The sequence below is a fragment of the Pan paniscus genome, chromosome 2 (genome assembly GCF_029289425.2).
Source record: "Pan paniscus chromosome 2, NHGRI_mPanPan1-v2.0_pri, whole genome shotgun sequence".
Classification (NCBI taxonomy): Eukaryota; Metazoa; Chordata; class Mammalia; order Primates; family Hominidae; genus Pan; species Pan paniscus.
The window spans coordinates 127363814-127389654 of record NC_085926.1 but is presented as its reverse complement, the minus strand read 5'-3'; the positions used below and the strand labels follow the sequence as shown (position 1 = coordinate 127389654).

At 42.2% G+C, this 25841-nt stretch overlaps 2 protein-coding genes across 16 annotated transcripts in view; one reads left to right on the top strand and one right to left on the bottom strand.

Annotated features, from left to right (window-relative positions):
* Positions 1 to 17118, bottom strand: part of IFT122 (intraflagellar transport 122) — an 80522-nt gene extending 63404 nt beyond the window's left edge. For all 14 annotated transcript variants that reach the window (XR_008624880.1, XR_008624881.1, XM_034957328.3 and 11 more), the window contains exons 1-3: positions 16599 to 17118; positions 7028 to 7094; positions 4990 to 5074 (exon numbers count right to left, since the gene is read on the bottom strand). Coding sequence is in view for 12 of the 14 variants with exons in the window: in XM_034957328.3 (XP_034813219.2) it covers positions 4990 to 5074; positions 7028 to 7094; positions 16599 to 16639 (193 nt within the window). In the remaining 2 variants the exon portion in view is untranslated. The remainder of the gene's footprint in view (positions 1 to 4989; positions 5075 to 7027; positions 7095 to 16598) is intronic.
* On the top strand, positions 16789 to 25706 carry MBD4 (methyl-CpG binding domain 4, DNA glycosylase). Of its 2 annotated transcripts, none has more exons than XM_003829431.6 (8): positions 16789 to 17240; positions 19024 to 19254; positions 19666 to 20513; positions 22838 to 22912; positions 22990 to 23124; positions 23725 to 23874; positions 24366 to 24469; positions 25395 to 25706. In XM_003829431.6, the coding sequence occupies exons 1-8, from the start codon at positions 17137 to 17139 to the stop codon at positions 25470 to 25472; spliced, it is 1725 nt and encodes a 574-aa protein (XP_003829479.1). In that variant the 5' UTR covers positions 16789 to 17136; the 3' UTR covers positions 25473 to 25706. The 2 variants fall into 2 exon arrangements, with proteins under 2 accessions (XP_003829479.1, XP_003829480.1); XM_003829432.6 differs by having other exon boundaries at positions 19666 to 20531.
* The last annotated feature ends 135 nt before the right edge of the window (positions 25707 to 25841 follow it).

Below are 25841 nucleotides of genomic sequence, written 5' to 3'. Positions count from 1 at the left end.
AGAATAACAGTATCTTCCTCAGAGTCTTTTTATGGGAGTCAACTAAGATAGTATCTGTAAAGTACCTTTTTTTTGAGACTAAGTCTCACTCTGTTGCCCAGGCTATAATGCAGTGGCACGATCTCGGCTCACCGCAACCTCCGACTCCCGGGTTCAAGCGATTATCCTGCCTCAACCTCCCGAGTAGCTGGGACTACAGGTGCCCACCACCACACCCGGCTAATTTTTTCTATTTTTAGTAGAGATGGGGTTTCTCCATGTTGGGCAGGCTGGTCTCAAACTCCTGACCTCAGGTGATCCGCCTCCCAAAGTGCTGGGATTACAGGCATGAGTCACCACGACTGGCCCTTTTTGAGACGGAGTCTAGCTCTGTCACCCAGGCCAGAGAGCAGTGGCATAATCTCAGCTCACTGCAATCTCCGCCTCCCAGGTTCAAGCAATTCTCCTGCCTCAGCCTCCCAAGTAGTTGGGATTACAGGCACACACCACCATGCCCAGCTAATTTTTATATATTTAGTATAGACGAGGTTTCACTGTGTTGGCCAGGCTTGTCTCAAACTCCTGACCTCATGATCCACCTGCCTTGGCTTCCCAAAGTGCTGAGATCACAAGCATGAGCCACCACACCCGGCCAAGTACCTTTTACAGTAGCTGAAATAGTAGATATTAGGGTGAGCCATATGATATTGCTGCAAATACTAAATAAACAAAGAAACTGCTCTTACTATTTCCATCACTCCTCCCTCATCCTGGTAGGTAGCAGGTGATGGTGATGAAAAGCATAAGCTTTGGGCTCAGAGTCTCTGGATCAGAATTCCTAGAGATCTCACTGACCAGCTGCATGACCCAAACAAGCTACTGAAGAGCTTTCATTTCCTTATTTGAAAAATGGATACAATTAGTATTTACCTCACGGTTGGTGTGAAGATTAAATGAGTGTATGTACATGTGTACATACAGTTGACCCCTGAACAACATGAGTTTTAACTACATGAGTCCACTTTTACATGTGAATTTTCTTTTGCCTCTGTCTCCCTGGCACAGCATCACCAATCCCTCTTCCTCCTCCTCCTCCTCCTCCTCAGCCTATTCAACCTGAAGACAATGAAGATGAAGACCTTTATGATGATCCACTTCCATTTAATGAAGAGTAAATATCTTTTTCTTTTTTCTCAATTAACATTTTATCTAGCTTATTTTAAGAATACAATATATAATACATATAATATTAAAAATGTGTTAACTGTTTATGTAACAGGTAAGGCTTCTGGTCAACAGTAGGCTATTAATAGTAAAGTTTTGGGGGGTTCAGAAATTACATGCAGATTTTTTATTGCACAGGCAGTAGCACCCCTAACCCTTATGTTGCTTAGAACTGGGCCTGGAATAGAATTTAAAAAAAATTAGCTATTTCTATTATTTCTTCATATTATATTGTTTTTCTTGAACAAAAAAACTATGTCTTACATACTTTTATATCATGGTTGCTCATTAAATACTTATTAAACTTGGGCCAGGCATGGTGGTTCACGCCTGTAATCCCAGCACTTTGGGAGGCCGAGGTGGGTGGATCACGAGGTCAGGAGTTTGAGACCAGCCCGACCAACATGGTGAAACCCTGTCTCTACTGAAAATACAAAAATTAGCTAGGCGTGGTGGCGCGCGCCTGTAGTCCCAGCTACTCGGGAGGCTGAGGCAGGAGAATCACTTGAACCAGGGAGTCGGAGGTTGCCATGAGCCGAGATCGCGCCACTGCACTCCAGCCTGGGCGACAGAGCGAGACTTCATCTCAAAAAAAAAAAACAAAAAAAACTTAATAAACTTAAAGGAGAAATCAGAAACAAGCAGACTTAAAGAGCAAAGCTGGAATTCAGTGTATCTCAATCTTCAGGTCTAAGAGGAAAAAACCAGTTCTGAGGACTAAAAGACTTCTTAATCATTATACAGGTGTCATGAAGAGGCAGCATGATACACTAGAAAGAACAAAGACTCTGCAGTCAGAGGACCTGGGTTAGGCCTGCCTCTGCCACCATCACCTGTAATTGCTCCAAGTCTGTTTTCTCATCTTTGAGCAGAGATAAGAGTCCCCTTGCTGCCTGCTTCAGAGAGTTGTTGGGAGCATCAAATGAGATGTGTGTGACAGGACTCTGCAAAGTGCTGTGCAAATGCCACTACTGATAGGTCACACTCTGACATCCTCAAGTGCCCTAATGGTGTTGCAGGTCAAAGAGCCCTGCTATGCTTATAAACACCAGAGGCACCAGAGGCCCAATAGCTCTTCTGTACCTACTGGGCCTTATACTGGGCCCTGGACTGACCCACATTCCTCAACAGCCACTAGGATGAGACAGAAACAGTTCAGCTCTCCAGGCTCCCTCCTCACAGGTCTCCCTAAAACATTATTCTGAACTTGAACTCAAACATGCACACACACACACACACACACACACACACACACACACACACACACACACACACACGACTACCATGGTACAGCACACCTGACTATGAAGCAAGAAATTAGTTTTGTCTTTGGGCCAATCTGCTGCATGGCCTTGGCAGGTCACGTGACTTGTCTTTTTTTTTTTTTTTTTAGAGACAGAGTCTAGCTCTGTCACCCAGGCCAGATTTTAGGGAGTCTCACTATGTTGCCCAGGCTGGTCTCAAACTCCTGCCTTAAGCAATCTTCCCAACTCAGGCTCCCAGAGCTTTAGGATTACAGTAGGATTATAGGCATGAGCCACCGTGCCTGGCCAATTGTTTATGTCTTTATGCAGGGCTAAAGTGAAGAGACTGGACTAATCAGACTAAAATTATATGCATGAAATTCTGCATACACATGAAGAATTTGCATCTTTCTAGAAAGTGGTCTAAAGCTTCCATCTGATTATCAAAGAGTCCCATCAGCCAAAAGAAGTTAAAAACCTGGGACTGGAATAATCTCCAAGGTTCATTCAAGAATTATAACATTACAATTTTGTGACTTCTTGGCAGTGGCTACAGAATGTTATCTCAATGTTATCCATTTGATACATGAAGACATCGTGACTCAGACTCAATAACCAGCTCAAACTCACAGAACTCTGGTGTTGGGTTGGGGTTGGAACTCACAACTGTCTCATTCCAAAGCCCATGTTTTTCCCACTAATCCTATGCTGTGGGACAACATGGATTTATTTTAAAATAAATTTAAATCCCAGTTTCATGCACCACTTCCCTTCCTTCCCAACCCACCTGGTACCCCAACTGTAACAATCCTTCAACACCACCAGAACCTACTACTTCTCCATTGCTGTCCTCTCTCCCTTCATTATTCAGCCAACAATTCAAGGTTAATGTACATAATTATTTATCTGTATACACTTTCTGCTCCCTTGCCCTCCTACTTCATCTTCAAACGTGCTTGCAAAACCACCTCTGGTTAAATTCACCTCTTCTGCCTCTACAACTATGCAGCTCAAAATCGCTGGAGAAAAAGACACAATCACACCAACGAATCTCACTTTCAATTCATGATCACAATCTTCAAGAGGGCCCTTCATGTCACCGGGGATCTCACTACACCTCCTGGGTCCACTCGCTGTCCCATTCTCTGAGGCAGTGACTTTACACTTTTTCCTTTCTCTTCAACTCTCTGAAACCTCCCTTCCCCATTGTCACTCTCAGTTGCTGTTGCTTCCTATTTCACTGAAGAAAAAAAAAATGGAATTGAGAATTTCCATTAGATTCCTACTACCACATTGTCCCCATCTGCTGGCCTCTGCAGTTCCTACCGTGCCCCTATCTAAAGCAAATACCCCGTCTATGCCCTAGATCCCATCTCCTCTTGCCTACTCAACAACTCTGTTCCAGCAGTTCTCTCCCCTCTCCGACATCATCAACTTTTCTCAAATTCAGCATGTATAAAACTGAATTTCTGATCTTCAACCATAACTTTTCTCTACCTGCAGTCTTTTCCATCTCAGTGGGGGGGCAACTCCAACCTTTCAGTCCTCAGGTCAAAAACTTGACTCCTTTTTCTTCATAGCCCATATCCAATCTGTCAGACAATCCAGTTGGCTCCACCCTCCCATTATATCCAGAGTCTGATAATTTCTCATCACCTCCTCTGCCCCCACAGAGGTCTGAGCCACCATCACCCCCTGTCTGGATGATGCTTCCTCACACAGATGTCCCAACCCTCACCTCTTGCAGGTTGTTTCCAACTCAGCAACTAGAGGGATCCTTTTAAAATACAAATCAAATCAGATCCCTCCTCTGCTGAGGACCTTTCAGTAGTTCCATTTTGACTGAGAATCAAAATCTTTATGATCTGACCACCCCATGTCTGTTACCACTTTATCCTCATCCTCTACAATTCCCGATTCTCTTTGATCCAGCTCCTAGCAGCCACACCCACACCTGAGGGCCTCTGCAATGGCTCTTCCTCTGCAAAGAGCTCTCTTCTCCCCGATGCCCACTGGCACAATCTCATTGCCTCCTGACTTCAAAGTCTTTTTCCTCACCTGTCCTCATCTCAATGAGCCCACCCTCACTAGTCTAATTCAATACTGCACCCAACCCCCTGCCCTGCCCAGCACTCTCAATCCCCCTCATTCTGCTCTACTTTTTCTTCTTCCATAACAGTTATCACCTTCCAGCATACTGCTTAATTTACCTTTTTACTATGTTTACTGTATGTCTTCCCTCATACTTTCTTCCTCCCTCACTTCTCACCACCACCCCATAAAACAGAAGCCCCATAAGGGGAGGGACCACCGTTTTTTTCTCTGAAGTAGCTCAAGCACCTTGAACAGTGCCTGGAACATAGATGACCTCAATAAATACTTGCTAGATTGAATGACCAAACTGAAGTCTTAGCAACTTCACTGTCTTCTGAACTTGCAACTTGTACTCCAGCTTACTAGAAATAATTAAAAAGTGACTAAGGAGAAAAATGAACAATGATGAGGCTATTATAGAGAATGGAAACCCAGAGCAGCCTTTTACCATCCTTCGCATATGCCACACAGTACACAGTGTCTTTGTGTCCCTTGAGGGGCTGAAGTAAGGTGCCATCAGAGGTGTCATAAACCTGGCAAAAGAGACAAATACAGATTATCTATGTGATATCTATTAGTCAGAATTCCTGCAGGGTTGCTACTGCTATTTTTGTTTTTATAACAATACGTGTCAATATTCTAAATCTGTAGCCAATAAAAACTGCACTGCAAAACCAAAAACAACGTGACTTAAAGTTGGGTAACCAAGAAGTAGAGGACCCAGGTCTATGTACTATGTGACCAGGAATATACTACCAATCCTTGAGAACCAAAGGTTCAATTACTCACTCCATGGAAATTCTTTATACTCATCCTTACCTGAATTTGGATATATGATTGATCAAGGCAGGCCCTCCTAAATAAAACTAGCCCATAAAAAGAGCCAGCTACAACATGATTAAATTTTAGTGCCAGCTCTGCACTAAATCAACATAATAGATGTTTCATATTTGCTACCAAGAGTTTGAAAGTCACAGAACTCTGGGCTTTCAAGTAGGAGGGAATGTTATAAAACCCAACTGTAGGCCAGGCATGGTAGCTCACTCCTGTCATCCCAACACTCTGGGAGGCTGAAGCGGGAGGATTGCTTGAAACCAGGAGTTCAAGACCAGCTTGGGCAACTAAGTGAAACCCCATCTCTACAAAAAATAAAAATAAAAATTAGGTGGACGAGGTGGTGTGTGTCCACAGTCCTAGCTACTCGGGAGGCTGAGGTGGGAAGATCCCTTAAGCCCAGGAGTTTGAGGCTGCAGTGATCTATGACTGCACTACTGCACACCAGCTTGGGCAACAGAGCACGACCCTGTCTCTAAGAAATAAAATAAAACCCAGCTGTAATATGGATTTAGGTATTTGATAGCCATGTGACATCTATCACTATGTGGAGAGTTTAAAAACACACCATCTGGCCGGGCGCAGTGGCTCACCTCTGTAATCCCAGCACTTTGGGAGGCCGAGGTAGGTGGATTACGAGGTCAGGAGATCGAGACCATCCTGGCTAACACGGAGAAACCCCGTCTCTACTAAAAATACAAAAAATTAGCTGAGCGTAGCGGCAGGCGCCTGTAGTCCCAGCTACTCAGGAGGCTGAGGCAGGAGAATGGTGTGAACCCGGGAGGTGGAGCTTGCAGTAAGCCGAGATCACGTCACTGCACTCCAGCCTGGGCGACAGAGCCAGACTCTGTCTCAAAAAAAAAAAAAAAAAAAAAAAACAACACACACACACACCCCATCTGAGAAATCAAGCGGAAACTTTCTGAAATGGTTAGAGTATTGGAAAAGATAACCTATGTAGAAAAACTAATAGAGTTTGGATTGTTTACACTGGAGAGAAGTCTGCAGAACAATTTAACCATGTTTTAAGACTATGTAGTTAACCATACAAAGAATGGAGATTAATCAGTCTGCGTATCTAGAGACAACAGAGAAGAGGAAGTAGACTTAGACAGAAAGAGAGATCATACAAAGGTTTTTTGGTCAAACATAAGGGGTTCTCTGAAAATTACTTTTATATACCTGGATAGGTTCCAGAGGGAGCTTATGTTATTTGAAAATATGAAAAATAGGACAACATCCATATGGAACTGTTTAGATAGGCCAATACCTAAAAGTTGGGGTCAGGCTATCTGACTTTTCATGGACACAGCACCGTCAGTCCTGTTGCTTGAATTTTTCTGGGGGACAAAATGTAAACTGACACCAGTCCAGTTTCAAAGGCATTGTGATTGTTTTCAACTCTTTCATGGGTGTCTCAAAGTAAAAAGGGAAAGATGAATGACCCCAAAGGTGGTATTGTTCACAGGTTCTTATCTGATAGTTTACTTGCCCGTTTTAAATAGCCCATTTCCATCCCTATTAAAAAGTAATAGGGAAGGTTTTTCCACCCTTGCCTTTTTAATCTCAAAAAAAAAGGGGTCAAATTTCAGAGTACTCACAAGAGGGAGGTTAGGGAAGCACTTTAAGAGGAAACTAAGACAAAATCCTACCAGTAATCTGCTTCCGGCAGCCAAAATCAGTTGAGTTCCATCAGGCTTAAATGCGATGTCATTTATACTGAACAGAAGACAAGGGAAAAAGACAATTAGGAACCAAAATGATAAAGTCTGCTAATGGCCAGGAAAGTAAACTTTATTTCCATTAAGAAACACTGTGTGTGTACTGAGGAGAAAAAGAATAACTACGAATTGCATTTGTTGCAAATTCCATTCAACCTCCACACCACAACAGCCCATTCAATCATGATCCACTCAGTAGTTAGCTCTTTGTCCTGATTTCCTCTTGTCCAGAAGCCAGACACAAGAAATTATTCAAAGGGTCGACTGTTGAGGGTATTAACTCTTCTAATAATATCATAAAGGCTAGACAACATGAGAGAATGTGTTAAGGGCCAGTAAATCCACAGATACTTACTGAGTCCCTCTTAGGTGCCAGGCACCAACAGATATGAACAGATCATAATCCCTCCCTCCCCTCAGGGAAATTACTATCCAGTGAGAAGGTGTGAATCAGACACTTTCACAAAGAACTACCATATGTCATCAATTCTAAAGCTTACATTTTTTTTTCACATTTTCTCACCTCTAAGGTTAGGATGTGTCTTATAATTGATGATGTTTCAGTGTCACTGGCAGCATTTTTTGCTTTCTTATTGATACACAAAACAATGGTATTTTATAATCAATGACCTATTAGATTGGATGAAATACAGAACGGTACTCTGATAAAGGCTTTAAGAGACACATGAAAACAGGATTCGAAGGAGGAAGACGCAGTGATACAGGAGCTAGAAAGAAATTATTTAGCCAGATAGTGAAGGTAAAAGAGTCTTCGGCAGAACTTCCCTTTTAATAAAAAGCAGCCCAAGAAATTATTTTTTTCTAACAAAGAGCAGCCTGAAAAATCGAGCTGCAAACATAGATAGGCAAGCTGAGGCCTGGCGCAGCGGCTCATGCCTGTAATCCCAGCACTCTGGGAGGCCAAGGCAGGAGGAAGACTTGAGGTCAGGAGTTCGAGACCAGCCTGGCCAACATAGTGAAACCTTGTCTCTACCAAAAATACAAAAATTAGCTGGGCATGGTGGTGGGTGGTGAGCGCCTGTAATCCCAGCTACTCGAGAGGCTGAGGCAGGAGAATCACTAGAACCTGGGAGGCAGAGGTTGCAGTGAGCCAAGATCATGCCACTGCACTCCAGTCTGGGCGACGGAGGAAGACTCCGTCTCAAAATAAATAAATAAATAAATAAAAAGGCAAGCTGGAAGCTTGCACTGGTGAATGCCGGCAGCTGTGCCAATAGAAAAAGGCTACCTGGGGGCCAAGTATGTTCAACATGGAGGTTCTGTCCTCCCTTTAATTTGTCACCACGTGTACAGTAAAGAAATGGGCAACATGGCGCTGGCCACGTAAATAACCCAACTGCATAATAAAAGATTAGGGTGGGGGTGGCCAGCTTTTCGCACCCAATGCAAATGACACACCTAGCCCTAACCAGTTTTTCGAAAGTTATGCAAATGAAACACCAATCCAACCAATCTTTTGTGCCCTATGTAAATCAGACACCACCTCCTCAAGCTTATCTATAAAACCTGCATTTCACCACAGAGGTGGCAACTCATATTTTCGAGAACGCTGTCAGCTGCAGAGAGCTCTTCTCTTTCTTTCGCCTGTTAAACTTCTACTCGTAACCTCACTCTGGTGTGTCCGTGTCCTAGTTTTCCAATGCTGTTGAGACAACAAATCTCGGATATTTACCCCAGACAATGACGCCGCTTCAACAGCATTTTGATTCAAGGAGAGGATCAGAAAAAGATTAATGAAGAAGATATTTGAAAAAGGTAGGGCTTTTGAAACATGGAGGAGGACACTGGGTAAAGGACATTTCAGGCAAAGAAAATAAAACAAGCAAAGACATGAAAGTGAGAAATAACAAGTGTAAACCAAAAATAAAATTGTAAGCCCCCCCAACCGTCTGAATGGACTTCCTCCTCAACCAGGGCTCTTTTAAAATTTAACCTAAGAGACTGTTTCAGGCCATGACGGGAAGTGGGCCTCTGACATGCCTCATTGTACCTCTCCGGCATTAACATCAACACAGACTTTAAGTATGATAAACATTTTAGGCTGGGTGCGGTGCTCATGCCTGTAATCCCAGCGTTTTGGGAGGCCGAGGCGGGCGGATCACGAGGTCAGGAGTTTGAGGCCAGCCTGACCAACATGGTGAAACCCTGTCTCAACTAAAAATACAAAAATTAGCCAGGTGTGGTGGCGGGCGCCTGTAATCCCAGCTACTAGGGAGGCTGAGGCAGGAGAATTGCTTGAACCCGGGAGACAGAGGTTGCAGTGAGCCGAGATTGCACCACTGCACTCCAGCCTGGGTGACAGCAAGACTCTGTTTTGCAGGGTGAGAAGAAACATTTTACAACCTATTCTTTCTGAAGCCTAGTACCCGAAGGCTTCCTCTGCAAATAAGAACATGGGTCTCCACAATCCTTTATCTTAACCCAGACATTCCTTTCTGTTGATCCCAGGTCTTTAAACAAACTCAGCCAATTGTCAGCCAGAAAATGTTTAAATTTACCTATAGCCTGGAAGCCCTCACTTTGAGTTGTCCTGCCTTTCTGGATCAAACCAATGTATTTCTTAAATGTATCTGATTGATGTCTCATGCCTCCCCAAACTGCACCCCAACCACCGTGGGCACATGTTCTGTGGACCTCCTGAGGGCTGTGTCACTGGCTGTGGTCACTCATATTAGGCTCAGAATAAATCTCTTAAAATATTTTGCAGTTTGACTCTTCTTGTCAACACAAGTAATCAAAATAATTTAATTTGACTGAAACATCTGGCTATGTGCAAGATGTTGCTAGAACATGGAGAAATGAGGCTAGAAAAATGGGCTAGAGCCATATTACAAAGATTTTTCAAATGCCCCAGGCAGAGGATTTCATTGGTTCAGGTGACTCTAGTAAGAATGTGTCAAAAACCTGTCAAAACAGACTATTGTTAAGGTTACTACTGAAGTTACTCAAAACAAAACACACAAAAAACAAACAACAACAACAAAAAAACAAAACCCAACCCATAGTAAAAGTTTAGCATGGGATAAACTTGCCAGTGTCAACAAAAAATCAAACTCTGTAAAATATCTGAAGAGATTTATTCTGAGCCAAATATGAGTGACCACAGCCCATGACACAGCCCTCAGGTGGTCCTGAGAACATGTGCCCAAGGTGGTCAGGGTGCAGCTCGGTTTGACACATTTTAGTGAAACATGAGACTTCAATCAAATACATTTAAGAAATGCATTGGTTTGGTCCAGAAAGATGGAACAACTTGAAGGAGGGGGCTTCCAGCTTATAGGTTGATTTAAAATTTTTCTGACAATTGGTTGAGCTTATCTAAGGACCTAGGGTCGGCCGGGCGCGGTGGCTCATGCCTGTAATCCCAGCACTTTGGGAGGCCGAGGTGGGTGGATCATGAGGTCAGGAGACTGAGACCATCCTGGCTAACAAAGTGAAACCCCATCTCTACAAAAAATATAAAAAATTAGCCAAGCATGATGGCGGGCACCTATAGTCCCAGCTACACGGGAGGATGAGGCAGGAGAATGGCGTGAACCCGGAAGGTGGAGCTTGCAGTGAGCTGAGATCGCGCCACTACACTCCAGCCTGGGCGACAGAGTGAGACTCTGTCTCAGAAAAAAAAAAAAAAAAACCTAGGTTCAACAGAAAGGAATGCCTGGGTTAAGATAAAGGATTGTGGCAACCCAAGTTACTGTTTGCAGAGGAAGCCTTGAGGTACTAGGCTTTAGAGAGGAGAGTTTGTAAAATATTTCTTATCATACTTAAAGTCTGTGTTGATGTTAATGCCAGAGAGGTATACTGAGGCATGTTTGACCCCCATTTCCCATCATGGCCTGAAACAGTCTCTCAGGTTAAATTTTAAAAGAGCCCTGGTTGAGAAGGAAATCCATTCAGATGGTTGGGGGGCCTCTGAATTTTATTTTTGGTTTATACCAGTAATCTAAAAATCAAGCTTTTGTCAGTAACTTGGAAGTACACTCTCAATGACAGTACTTCGAACTCTTATTCCAGACAGCACCTGCTGAGCTCTTAAAATGCATTATTTTATTTCATCTCCACAATAATTCTGTGAGGTAGGAATTATTACTCTGTTTTGTAGATGAGAATACCATGGCTCAGAGAGGTCAAGTAGTTTGCCTGATGTCACACAACTAGCAAGTGCAAGGGCCAGGATTTCAACTCAGGTCTGACTCTAGAGTCTGTGCTTGTAATTAACGCGCTATGCTGCCTTCTGCTCCCTTGAATTACTGCCAAGTATGTCAAATCTGTTATCCTTCATACTTTAATAACAGTGACTAACATTTATTGAACACATTTATTATTGTGTATGCCAGGTACAGCTTAAATGCTTTACATGTATTAACTCATGTTAACCTCAAAACAACTGTATACCTGTTTCACAGATGAGAAAACTATGGTACAGAGAAGTTAAATAACTTGCGTGAAAATAAAGTGCTACTGAATGGAAATGGAGCCAGGATTCAAACCAAGGCAATCTGTTTTTTTGTTTTTGTTTTTGTTTTTTTTGAGGTGGAGTCTTGCTCTGTCACCCAGGCTGGAGTGCAGTAGCAGGATCTTGGCTCACAGCAACCTCTGCCTCCCAGTTTCAATCGATTCTCCTGCCTTAGCCTCCTGAGTAGCTGGGATGACAGGTGCCTGCCACCACACCCGGGTCATTTTTGTATTTTTAGTAAAGACAGGGTTTTACCATGTTGGCCAGGCTGGTCTCGAACTCCTGACCTCAAGTGATCCATCTGCCTCAGCCTCCCAAAGTGCTGGGATTTTAAGTGTGAGACACTGCATCCAGCCTCAAACCCAGGCAATCTGGCCTGAAGCCCATGTTTTAACCATTATGCTATGTGGCTGCCATTATCATTGTTGGCATATGTCAAAAAAAGGTATTATTACCTACTTAAGGCATTACATGAAGAATTCAGAAAGCTTTTAATATGGCTCTGTTGACCTGACGCTTCCTTTAATAAAAACTCTTCACAGTTATTCAATATTTAAGAATTGTTAAAGAGTGTAAACTTGGCCAGACATGGTGGCTCACGCCTATAATCCTAGCATTTTGGGAGGCCAAGGCAGGCAGATCACGAGGTCAAGAGATGGAGACCATCCTGGCCAACATGGTGAAACTGTATCTCTACTAAAAATACAGAAATTAGCTGGGCGTGGTGGTGCACACCTGTAGTCCCACCTACTCGGGAGGCTGAGGCAGGAGAATGGCTTGAACCTGGGAGGCGGAGCTTGCAGTGAGCCGAGATTGCGCCACTGCACTCCAGCCTGGCAACAGAGCGAGACTCTGTCTCAAAATAAAAAAAGAGTGTAAACTTACATTACCTTATTTGATCCTTACGAAAACATAATGTAGTAGACAGGACAGGCACCACTGCCCCGATTTTACCAATGAGGAAACTAAAGTACAGAGAGGCAAGTTGTTTGCTCCTAGTCACAGAGCTGGCTGATAAAGAAGCTGGAACAAGGATGATTATCACACTCTTTCCAGCTGGGCAAACTGAAGCCCTGAGTTTTTCAGCTTCCTCACCATTATGTGGTAACAGACCTGGGCCTTCCTTGTTTCTTACGCTTTCTTCCTCTGAGCCTTGGCACATTTCACATTTTGAGAAGCAGCATGGCGGAATAAAAAGTAGGGGGGACGTGGGGCCAGAAAAGCTGATCTCCTATCTGAGCTTTCATTCTCACCTACAAAACAAGGATAGAGAAGTAGCCTCCTACTCACGGGGTGCACAAGCCAGTCTATCCAAAGCGCCTGACACTTGTGGATTGCTATGGTGGATTATTAGATGTTGGAGCAGTGTCTGCACCTCTCATCTAAAGTCATCCTTGGTATGTGGCTTCCTTTCTGCCTTGTACACATATGAGCTCATCAAAGTGATTCCTGTGTGACCTCTTCTTCATAAGGGTCATTTTGGGTTGAATTATCACAAAATCATTTCTGAATGTCTCATTTGAGCCAAGCCTGAACATTCTTCCTCTTAGATATAAAAATTCATTTTCTCTGAATATCTTGAAATTTGCCTTCCTAAAATATATCATATATGTCTGATTTGCCCCAATCTAAACTCTTAATGTACTTAGAATCTGTACATTTCAGTTTAGCTCTGACTTATACAGTCTTCTTTACATTGTGTTAGATATTATCTTGCCTTGCCCCTTTAATTATAGTCATACACAATTTGAAAGCAATGGCCATGTTCTACATATTTGTGGACCCACAGTGCATGGCACTGTCCTAGACATGTAATAAATATAATTATGAAATCACCAGAAACTCAGAATTGGAAAGGACTCTAGACCTTGTCATGCAGTCCATCTGGCCCATCAGGGCAAGAATTCCTTATAGATGGCCATCTAGCCCCTGCTTGAACACTCCAGGGCTGGGAGCTCACTCATTTGCAGGCAGTCTATTCTACTGTAGGATGGTTCTCTCTCCACCTGCCTCTTTTTATAAAAGAGATACACTGTCAGAAGACACACTGTCAGATTCCATTGCAGAGATACAGAGGAATCCTGCAAATTGTCCTCTGACAACCCTGCACCCACCTCACTGTAAACCGATGTCCCACAGTGCCTCTCCAATTCCTGCATCATCTGACCCAGCCCCACTTACTCATTTTGTAATCTTAGGTAACTTATGTCACCTCATTAAATCTCAATTTCTTCATCTTTAAATGAGATGAAAATTCCAACCTCACATGTTGTAGAGATTAAACATGATAACACCTATAAAGACGTGGACATGTGGCCTATAGCAAGTACTCAGTAAATACTAGCTGGCATGAATGGAGAGTTACAGCAGATGCTAGCCTGATTGGAATACAGTGGGCTAGCCTAATAAGGCATCCTGGTTGAGATGAACCTGGAGCTGTGCATTTAAAGGAGAAAACTAGGGAGTTCATAGAATAAGGGAGCATTTGGGAAGGATCTTCGGGTAGAAAAATAGAGTTTTCAGCTCAACCTAAAAGTATAAATTTAAATGTTGCAAGCCTGATGGGGAGGAGGGTCAGGAGGACCCTCTAGCAAAATGCACGATTTGACATGGAAAGTAATTGGGAATCACTCTAGGTTTATGAGAAGTAGAGTAACAGGATCACAGCAGCAGGTCTTAAAAAAACAGAGTTCCTGCTGCTATGTGAAGGTTAAAATAGAAGCAAAGGAGCAGACTGGGAGACAATGGCTGATTTGGATGTGGAGGACTAATCTTTGACATCTAGGATTTTTTTAGTTCTACTGTCTTTTTTTTGTTTGTTTAGTTTTTTGTTTTGTTTTCATTCTGGGCTATCAGCTGGTATATCTAGCAGCCATCAGGATTGATGGTCTATAGAACCCCTACATCCCTTATCCTAATAGGTTGTCTCAAATCTGTAATGGGCCAAAAACCAGAAAACCAATCTTTATTCATCATTCATTCACGTATGAATACATCTACCCACAGTACTTCGTTTTATATATATCTAGTATTTTATTACTATCCATAGTAACAACAACCACTGACCTGTCTCTAGAATAATTTGGAAACGAGTAAGACATAGCCATTGCCTTTAACGGGTTTATTAGACTTCTGAATTAAACAGATTTAAAAAATTAACTCTTATGCTCAACAGACTCTGGAAGTACCACAAGAGAGAAATGAACAAAATTCTGTGCCAGGGGTTGAAAACAGAGCAAATCAGGCTGCATTTGGCCAGCAAATGTTTTATTTGGCCCACACGGTGTTTTGTTCTTTTTCAGAGTGGATGCTAACATTTAAAAATTAGGCCATTTCACATAAAAACCCAGATTCCTAGCTTCTGGTAAAAACAGGAAGAGCTGAGCACACTAGGCCAAATTCCTGCATGGTGGTAATTGGCAGGAGCTGAGCAGCAGCTGCCCCTTTTAGGCCGAGCATGAGCTCTGCAGTTTGCCACACTCTATTACTCTGACATTGAAGCCAAATGTTCAGTTGCCAGCTCTCATCAGCTTGTGCTATAGGTACGTTTATAATAAAGTTAAAAGTAAAATGATTTTTTAAAACTCAAATCTCTATTAAAAGTACAAATGAAAGATTCACTGATACGGCTGTGTTTCAAGAAAAATGGGGTACAGAATACAAGACTATTCCTAGGGAAAACATACAATTTCTAGTGTTGAAGATGCAAATAAACATCTCCCATTTATGTTACCTGCCTGTCTCCTGGAGACATTTGAGTTTGCCACGTCTGTAACATAAGGAAAAATTAATGTAGTGGCTGAGAGCGTTGACGTTGGAGTGAGGAAGACCTGAGCTTGAAAGCTGGCTCCACCCCTCACTGTGTGACGCTGGCAAATTATCCACCCTCTCTGGGCTTCAGTTTCCTCATACATAAAATAGAGGAAATTATAGTACCTACCTTAGCGAGTGGTGAAGAGACAACGAGATAAAGGATATGAAGTGCTTAGCCAGCACCTGGCACATAGTGTCAGCTACCACTAGTGCCGAACACAAAAGAGAGGACCCGTCTCCAACGTGAGCCTTGAAGGATGTTCAGGATTTCCGTGTGACATGAGGAGAGACGGCATGCTTTACACAGAGAAAGATCTCAGAAGGGACAGAACCAAAGACAAGTAACCTGCTCCAGTGGCCAGAACAGAGGCTTCACAACAATGCTGAATGATTTTCAAAGTCAGGCCAAGACCTATCCCATAAGTAAGAATATGACAAAACAGACTGCTATGTTATAGATTTAGGCGATAACAATGGAATAGGACATTAAATAACTGAATCAAAAGGTGACAAAGTCATTCCCCTTCAGTTCTTTTTCAGACTTCCCAATTAGGAGAGCTTGTGTTTGGTGCTCATTTTGAGCACCTCTCTGATCATACCTGCCAATCTCCAGTTTTAGAGAAACGAGATCTCAGGTTTAAAGGCTCCCTAGCAACAACAGCTAGCTACAGCTTGTTCAGTTTTGTTTCTCCCTACTTTAAGTTTTACTTTTACACTTAGAGCAAGCGACGCTGATTTTATCTTAACACTTAGAGCAAGTGACACTGGTTTTCATAAATGGAGTAATAAAGTTTCCTTGTAAAATGTGAAATCATAATTAAAATAAATGAGACAATTTAGAGAAAAACGTCAAGAAAACAAGAGTATGGGTACTATGTGGATGTGGCAAGAACTGTGAAGCTTGAGCAGCTTCGTGCTGTCTCGTGGGTGTGAGATGAATTCAAGGCAGCGACAAGGCCAGACCGTGAGGGAAGAGCCGCCTCCACCCGCCACCACCTCAGGCGCGGCACCTCCCTTTGCCGCTCTCCAACCCTCAGGAGTTTCTCCAACCGCCAAGGGGCGGGAGGGCGACCCTGCAGTCTCCCAGGCCGGGGTTCAGTGCCCTCGGCCCAGGCAGCAAGCCCGCTGCCCCCCTCAAACACGCTGCAGCGGCTCGCGCAGTCCCCGCGAGGACTCGACCTCCCGCTCTTCGCGGACCGCCCCGCTCCTCACCAGTGCTCGGCTTTATCTCTCCACGTCAACACGGCCCTCATCACGGCTTCCCTTACGGCTCGGGCTCCTCCTACCCGCCTCAGCGTCTGTCTCAGCAACCGCCTCACTAACGGTCGCCACTCCACAAGCCACTTTGGCTACCTGCGTTACCCCTGGCAACGTACATGCGCGGTAAGCTGAGTGCGAGGGCGCCTTGCTCCGAGCGCGCATGTCCGAAAGGGAAAGCCAGAAAAGCAGCAAAAGCAATGGTGGAACTGGAGCCCCTAAGGCGCCAGCGCAACCAGAGCGCGAGCGATTGGTCGGGGCGTGTGGGGGCGGTGCGTCTTCCTCAAGAATGGATTTGATTGGTGGAGCGTGGAAATGGCGGCTGTAGCCGAGGGGGCGGCCGGAAAGCAGCGGCGGCGTCTGGGGCGCTTTCGCAACATTCAGACCTCGGTTGCAGCCCGGTGCAGTGAGCTGAAGAGGTTTCACATCTTACTCCGTCCCACACCCTGGGCGTCGCGGCGCTGGGCTCGTTGCTGCAGCCGGACCCTGCTCGATGGGCACAACTGGGCTGGAGAGTCTGAGTCTGGGGGACCGCGGAGCTGCCCCCACCGTCACCTCTAGTGAGCGCCTAGTCCCAGACCCGCCGAATGACCTCCGGTAAGTTACTGTCCCCTTTTGGGCCTCAGTTTCACCACCTGTAAAATGGTATCGGGAGAGTGGACAGTGTGTGGGCCTTTCTAACCTTTGACAGAGGGTCGGCAGAAACCTCGAAGCCCACGGGTTTAGTTACTAGGGTCTGGAGCCCAGGTGCTCTTCCTGTGCGATCAGCCCTGGGGTGCGCTCGACTTCCTCATCTAAGATGACTAGGGAGACTGGGGGGGAGCCGGGAGGTTTTGTGAAAGAGGTCCCCTTGGGGTTGGAGGATCCTAGGAAGTCATTAGAGTACGTGTGTGATAGGAGGTTAAGATTTACCTACTTTTTTCAAAATTTAATCCTAAGAACTACTTTGAAAGAGGCATCACCTTCTTTTTACAGAGTCTTTTACCGAGACTTTGAGATGTTAAGTAACTTGCTGCTAAACTTACAGCTGGTAGAGCTGGAATTTGAGCCCCAGTCTCTTAAGAGTTTGTGCTGATTCCACCAGGCTTCAGTATTTTTATCTCTAAAATTGTAAACAATATCATTTCATAAGATCCATCCAGCTCCTCAAAATTATTTTACCCCAAATTACATCAGAAAACCTTGATTCTAATTCTAGTTCTTGCAGTTTCCCTATTTGTAGAAAAGATCTTGGGTTAAATGATCTCTCTAGACCCATCCACCTTTTACAATCTGTGGTTTAGTGATTAGGATACACTTTACTGAAATTTTTTTTTTAATTTTAAAAGTATGTTTTCATCATAGAAGACACATTGGAACTTTAATGAAGTTTTAGTTTAGTGGTTTTTTTTTTGAGATGAGGTCTCGCTCTGTCACCCAGGCTGGAGTGCAGTGGCACAATCATAGCTCCCTGAAGCCTTGACCTGCCGGACTTAAGCAGTCCTCCTACCCCGGCCTCCTTAGTAGCTGGGACCACAGGTATACTCCACCACGCCCGGTTGCTTGTTTTTTTTTTTTTTTTTTTGGGTTTTTTTTTTTTCATTTTTTGTAAAGACGAGGATCTCACTGTGCTCTCCAGGCTGGTCTCAAACTCTTGGGATCAGGTGATCTTCCCACTTCCTCCTCCCAAAGTGCTAGCATTACAGGCATGAGCCACCTTGCCTTGCCAGCTTTTTTCAATAATAGTATGGGGGAGAAGTATTAGACCAAGATTTGGTAGACTTGGGTTCTCGTGTCTGTTCTGCAAGTAATTTAACCTGTCACTCAATTTTATCAATAAATTGAGAGTAAACCTTATTGTACCTACAAGGTTACCATGAGGATCCAGAATGAAGAAGATTCAAAAATTCTGTATCAAATTATTTACCTTCTGGAGGATTACATCTGATGAAAGTGATACACACTCTCTCCCAGAAATTTTACATTATGTAAAACTTTTACCTCATTTATTTGCAGAGAAGACAGTGTAACTCACTGATTTATTTAAGCATTTTCTGGTGCTTAAGAGCTTAGCTATTGGTTCATATTCTCAAATTTATGGTAAGTGCCCCCAGAAATCTTTATAATAGCCCTACTCAGTGATTAATCTGAAAAGTTTCTAGCTTGACTTTTTTGTTGTGCAGAGATTTCCAACACTTTTTAACCTGTGCTAGAGGATATGGGAAGCTTTTGGAAGACAGGAAAATACTCCCATAGCACAAGACTGGTCCACACTGACTTTAATCTCCCTCATTTTAATATGGATAATCTATGTGGTTCCTGCATTGTCATGGATTAAAACTGAGTAGGCAGTGGAAGATAAATTTTAAATAAGTTAATCACTTAGACTTTGTTTTTCCAGCAAAGAAGATGTTGCTATGGAATTGGAAAGAGTGGGAGAAGATGAGGAACAAATGATGATAAAAAGAAGCAGTGAATGTAATCCCTTGCTACAAGAACCCATCGCTTCTGCTCAGTTTGGTGCTACTGCAGGAACAGAATGCCGTAAGTCTGTCCCATGCGGATGGGAAAGAGTTGTGAAGCAAAGGTTATTTGGGAAGACAGCAGGAAGATTTGACGTGTACTTTATCAGGTAAGCATATAAGATGGTAAAGATAGTACAGCCAAATGATTTTGTCTGGGCAGGTAGTGGGAGCATAGCAGGAATCTTAGCTTCTTTATATTTTTACCATAAAACCATTGCAGATTCTATTCTTTCAATGTTGCTATTAATTACATCAAGTGATTTGGGGAAAATTACATACATTTTGTCCCTCCTACTGTGAATGGTTAACGGGTAGGTTGCATTTTAGTTATATTTATAAATTTATATTGTCATAGAGGAAACCATTTAAAAGTGCCATTTATCACTCTTTTTCATTTTTAAATGACAGATGCCTATGGCAACATTTGGAAATTAATTAGAAATCTGAAATGTGGTCCAGTTCTTTTAAAAGTCCCTTCTATTTACTAGCAGTAAGTTTCCTTTAATATCATTTTCTAGCCCACAAGGACTGAAGTTCAGATCCAAAAGTTCACTTGCTAATTATCTTCACAAAAATGGAGAGACTTCTCTTAAGCCAGAAGATTTTGATTTTACTGTACTTTCTAAAAGGGGTATCAAGTCAAGATATAAAGACTGCAGCATGGCAGCCCTGACATCCCATCTACAAAACCAAAGTAACAATTCAAACTGGAACCTCAGGACCCGAAGCAAGTGCAAAAAGGATGTGTTTATGCCGCCAAGTAGTAGTTCAGAGTTGCAGGAGAGCAGAGGACTCTCTAACTTTACTTCCACTCATTTGCTTTTGAAAGAAGATGAGGGTGTTGATGATGTTAACTTCAGAAAGGTTAGAAAGCCCAAAGGAAAGGTGACTATTTTGAAAGGAATCCCAATTAAGAAAACTAAAAAAGGATGTAGGAAGAGCTGTTCAGGTTTTGTTCGAAGTGATAGCAAAAGAGAATCTGTGTGTAATAAAGCAGATGCTGAAAGTGAACCTGTTGCACAAAAAAGTCAGCTTGATAGAACTGTCTGCATTTCTGATGCTGGAGCATGTGGTGAGACCCTCAGTGTGACCAGTGAAGAAAACAGCCTTGTAAAAAAAAAAGAAAGATCATTGAGTTCAGGATCAAATTTTTGTTCTGAACAAAAAACTTCTGGCATCATAAACAAATTTTGTTCAGCCAAAGACTCAGAACACAACGAGAAGTATGAGGATACCTTTTTAGAATCTGAAGAAATCGGAACAAAAGTAGAAGTTGTGGAAAGGAAAGAACATTTGCATACTGACATTTTAAAACGTGGCTCTGAAATGGACAACAACTGCTCACCAACCAGGAAAGACTTCACTGGTGAGAAAATATTTCAAGGTATCCAGTGCTTTCAAGCACTATTAAACATTATGTGATGAGAAATTTATAATGCTGCATCTTGTATTCGTGCCCATACATGGTTAAGATGTGAAAATAGAGCCAAGAAATAGGGCCAAATATGAGATACCAGTTGATCCTAATACTTTATCTTAAACTGATATTCAAGCAGTTTCCTATGGCAGAGAGAAAATCGGCTGACTGCTGTCGTGATGCCATGGCAAAGGAGAGTATTACTATTAACAGCTGCCATCGTCTCTCCCTGGTGCAGCAGCTGGGACTCTCCTCCTCAGCAGTGCTTTCCCTTCTTCCCATCCTCTTTCCAGCCAGTAATCTTAAAACTTGAAGGAAAATTAAAAGCCTTCACTTGTGAAAAATTTAGGGAAGGCTTCTTATATACATAAATGAGTGGAGAATAGTTGGTGTCTTCACACCCCTCCTGATACTTACTACTAAGTGTGACTTCCAATTTAATTTTGTATATATCATAGTCATTTTTATCTTCTATTTTAATGTAATGCTTCTCTAAAATGCTTTAGAGCTCTAAATAATTCAAAAGTATAATCACATAGTTCATCTATTATTTGTAATATGCTCTTAATACAGAATTCAGAACTTAGCAGTTTTGTCTTTATAATACCTCAGTGAATAAGAGATAAAAGGGAGACCTTTTGAGCAGCCCTGTATTAGTTATTCATTATGCCATTATGGTATAATGAATAACTCCTTTAAAGAATAATAATTTTACTTAAACTCCTGTGGGGAAACAGCCTGGAGAAATTTGTGAAGCAGGAGATTAGGTTTGATTCTTGTTCCCAGTTCTACCCATGATTTTATGTCTTTTCTGTGCCTGGAGTTTCTCTGCCTTTAACACAAGATGGCCATATATACCTAGGAACTGCATAAGAATTCTTCAAGTCTGTGTCCTAGACACTGAGCTTCTTGAAGAAAGCTTTGAGGTTTATGTAGATTTATTGCTAGCAAAATGGGCAAATATTAAAAACTTTTTTTTGTGGTAAGAGTCTAGTTCTCAACATGAGATGAAGTACTCTTAGTACGAGGTGTCCATGAAATAGTGAAGACACCCATTGGCTTAGCTAGAAATTGCCAAGTAAACCTGGCATAAAGGAGACTAGTAATTATTCATAGGAGCCCACAGAAAAAGTTGTCAAATCAGAGCAGTCAGAGCAGTTTCCTTTGTTCTTTTTTTTTTTTACTCTCTACTGGGCTTTACCTACTCAAACTGAAATAGCGAAAAAACAGTAGTCTAATTATCTGGAGACCTGGATACTTGTTCCAGTTTATAGTCAATCCCAGTATCATTTTGGGATGATTGCTTAATTTAGAAGCTTCACTTTCTTCATCTGTAAAATAGAGGTAACCATCCTGACCAGTCCTGTTTTTCACATCAAAAATATTGTAAAATGAGAAGTGAAAAAGATGCTATACAAATGCAAGGTATTATTAACTGATATTCAAATTGCGAGGGTATGGTTAAGGAGTATTACATGTGATTTTAGAAATTTGAGAAGTCTGATAACACTGGTTCCCAATAGATAGAGGTTCTCAATAGGTAGTTGTCTCAGGTGTTCTAGGGTTCAAATTGTAGGTTTTTCTGCAGATTCTGTTTTGTCTGTATCCCTTTTTTTGGTAAGCGTAAAAGTAAGTGTTCACTGCAGAAATTTTGGAAAATACAGAAAAGTAAAGAAGGAAAGAAAAATTAGCACTTGGCAACAACCATTATATCATTTTGGCTTATTTCATTCTTAACTTCTGTATTGTTATTTATATATGTTTCCCCTTTTTTATAAAATTGGGATCATATGTAGACTCTTGCTTTTTCATTTAGAAGTTAATAGGAAAATATTCACAATAGTCTAAAAAATACTTTAATGACCACATTATACAAATGCATTGTAATTTAAAATATTCCATACTGCCTTTAATTTTTCAATACTATAAACTCTGAACATAAGTCATAAAGAACTAGTGTCACAGAGTGGTTAAAGGTGAGGACTCAGGAGCCAGACTGTCTGGATTTGAATTTTAGCTGGGACACTTAGTATCTGTGTGATCTTGAGCAAGTTACTTAGCTTCTCTGTGCCTCAATGTCCTTATCTGTAAAGTGGAGATAAAAATAGTACCAAGTTCATGGGTCATTAGTTGGATTAATTGGGTATTTATGCAAAGGGCTTAGAATAGTGCCCGGCATGCTTTGTAATAGTGTTGATGTTATTATTTGCATCCCTGAATATTGCTTTAAGCTAAACCATAGACTCCATAAAGTGTTTACTTTTCCTTTTCAGAAGATACCATCCCACGAACACAGATACAAAGAAGGAAAACAAGCCTGTATTTTTCCAGCAAATATAACAAAGAAGGTATCCCTTTCCCAATCAGAACAGCAAATTCTAATTCCATTTTGGGTTTTCAATTCTGATGCAGTATGTTTGTTTAGCTCTTAGCCCCCCACGACGTAAAGCCTTTAAGAAATGGACACCTCCTCGGTCACCTTTTAATCTCGTTCAAGAAACACTTTTTCATGATCCATGGAAGCTTCTCATCGCTACTATATTTCTCAATCGGACCTCAGGTTTGGGGATTATTATCATCTTTGTCTTAGTAGAGACAGTGTGGTAAGGAGAAAGCACTGAATTGAGCCCTGGGTTCAAAGTCCATTTTGAGTGTGTCACCTGGGATAAGGCATTCCCCCTTCACCCTTAAACTCTTCACCTATGAGGAAATTAGACTGGATGACATCCAACAGACCTTTTAGAATAAAGGGGTAGATTTTATTTATTTTATACTTCCAAATTCTTTTTGATCATCAGTGAAAATCAGTTAACGTTTCTCCACCCTCTTTCATGTGTGTTTAAAAGTATCTTTTTCACTGAATGTACTTTGTGTTCTATATGCTTCTACTCTCATTATCTGCTGATCTGATCATTTAAAAGCTAATCATGCAAGGCCAGTTTTCAGCATAATTTGGACTATTAGCCCAATATATTAGCAGTTTTGGCATTTGATTCTGAAAGTGGTTGCTGGTTCAGATAATGGCTTCTCGCCAGTGTTTTTTTGTTTTTTGTTTTCTTTAAAAAAAAACCCTCTGGATGAGATTTCTATGAGAAACTACTTGAACGTGAAATCAGCCCACCTGGAGTCTTGTAATCATTCAGTTACTTTTACTTCCCAGGTAAAATGGCAATACCTGTGCTTTGGAAGTTTCTGGAGAAGTATCCTTCAGCTGAGGTAGCAAGAACCGCAGACTGGAGAGATGTGTCAGAACTTCTTAAACCTCTTGGTCTCTACGATCTTCGGGCAAAAACCATTGTCAAGTTCTCAGGTATTTTCCTATATACCCAAAGGAAAAACATAATACATTGTGCTTATTTAAGAGAGCCACACCTTAAACTTTAATGTTCTCAGATACTATATTAATGGAGGTTTTTCAGCTCAAGCACCCAAGGCATTTAAAAAAGTCCACTTTCCCCAAACCACAGTCTCCCACTGACCTAAACAATAAATCTTTGCCCAGCACTGGGTCAGGCATGTGGGCAGAATTAGGGGAAGAAGTCAGTGAAGCAGAAAGCCTAGTTCTTGACCTCAAGGACGTGACCTCTGTCTCGTTAGCATAGCACAAAAGAATGGTTAGGAATTGGCAAATGATATGGGTGCTGCAGGAATTCAGAAGGAAGAGTAATCACAACTGGGGTTGCTGGGAAAGAGCCTTTCCTGTCCCTTTCTGCTGTTCTCTCCATCCTGCCCCATCACCACACATTTTGGGAGGGTGTCTTTAGAAGCTGACCTGATAATGTGGGATGTTGTATTCTTCAGATGAATACCTGACAAAGCAGTGGAAGTATCCAATTGAGCTTCATGGGATTGGTAAATACGGCAACGACTCTTACCGAATTTTTTGTGTCAATGAATGGAAGCAGGTGAGGCTCACTCCCATCCATAATTCAGCACATTTGGTCTCTGAGGCAAAATAAGTCCACCATTATGGTTAAGACTATTTATTGGATACAAATGCTATTACAGTCACAAACAATTGTGTTCCTGGCTGCGGGGAAGCGGGTGGCATGTGGGTTTTGGGGTTTTTGATCAGTAGGCACTCCCAAGTCCACAAAGATCAGTCCAGCGGCGTGGCCTCTGACTCATCTCCAGTGGTTTGTCACCTCTGGCCCTGTTCCTGTCATTCCCTATTTGTGTGCTATCTCTAAGCCTGATGTGGTTTTCCTCCTGTCAAAAGTACACCACTACAGGAAAGCAGGAAGGTTTGGGCCTGCAATGTATGCATATTGGGTTTCTCTTAGTGGTCTCAGACTACGTTTGTGGTGACTGGGTCCTGCTTCAACCCTGTTGAATATGCCCAGCCCGTGGCATGCTGGTGGTATCCTGGCAGCTGGTGGGTGGCCTGGTACGCTGCCCACTCAGCTTGAGACTCACCCTCATGCATTCAGCCAGTAGGTCTGGCTAAGCCTGAACTGAAGGACCATGGTCCTATCCCAGCTTCATCAGAGCAATCCATTGTGACCTGAGAATCCATTTAACCTCTCAGGGTCTAGAACCTCCTTCTGGAAAGTGACGTATTAATACTTGACTCATGTTATCGCCACCCCACACTCTAAGTCATGGTTGAGTAGTAATTTGGACAGTACCTTGTAAACTGTGTGGGATTACCTTAATATAAGGTATAACTTAAAATATTCATGAATCCCAGGAGGTTAAAGGTTATAACTTTTAGGTATGGTATCGTAATGTACTGTCCCCCAGCAAACATTTAAAAAGCCAATTTTAAAAAATGTATTTCTGACTAAGTTACATTAAGGTCTCTGCCTCTGTATGTTATGTTTCTTCCAGGTGCACCCTGAAGACCACAAATTAAATAAATATCATGACTGGCTTTGGGAAAATCATGAAAAATTAAGTCTATCTTAAACTCTGCAGCTTTCAAGCTCATCTGTTATGCATAGCTTTGCACTTCAAAAAAGCTTAATTAAGTACAACCAACCACCTTTCCAGCCATAGAGATTTTAATTAGCCCAACTAGAAGCCTAGTGTGTGTGCTTTCTTAATGTGTGTGCCAATGGTGGATCTTTGCTACTGAATGTGTTTGAACATGTTTTGAGATTTTTTTAAAATAAATTATTATTTGACAACAATCCAAAAAAATATGGCTTTTCCAATGATGAAATATAATCAGAAGATGAAAAATAGTTCTAAACTATCAATAATACAAAGCAAATTTCTATCAGCCTTGCTAAAGCTAGGGGCCCACTAAATATTTTTATTGGCTAGGCGTGGTGG

Bases quoted from the DNA above. Each gene is read 5' to 3' on its own strand.
- MBD4 (XM_003829432.6), top strand. From the start codon at position 17,137: ATGGGCACAACTGGGCTGGAGAGTCTGAGTCTGGGGGACCGCGGAGCT. The intron at 22,913-22,989 runs GTATCCCTTTCC...ATGTTTGTTTAG, and splicing joins CAGCAAATATAACAAAGAAG to CTCTTAGCCCCCCACGACGT. The intron at 24,470-25,394 runs GTGAGGCTCACT...TGTTTCTTCCAG, and splicing joins GTGTCAATGAATGGAAGCAG to GTGCACCCTGAAGACCACAA.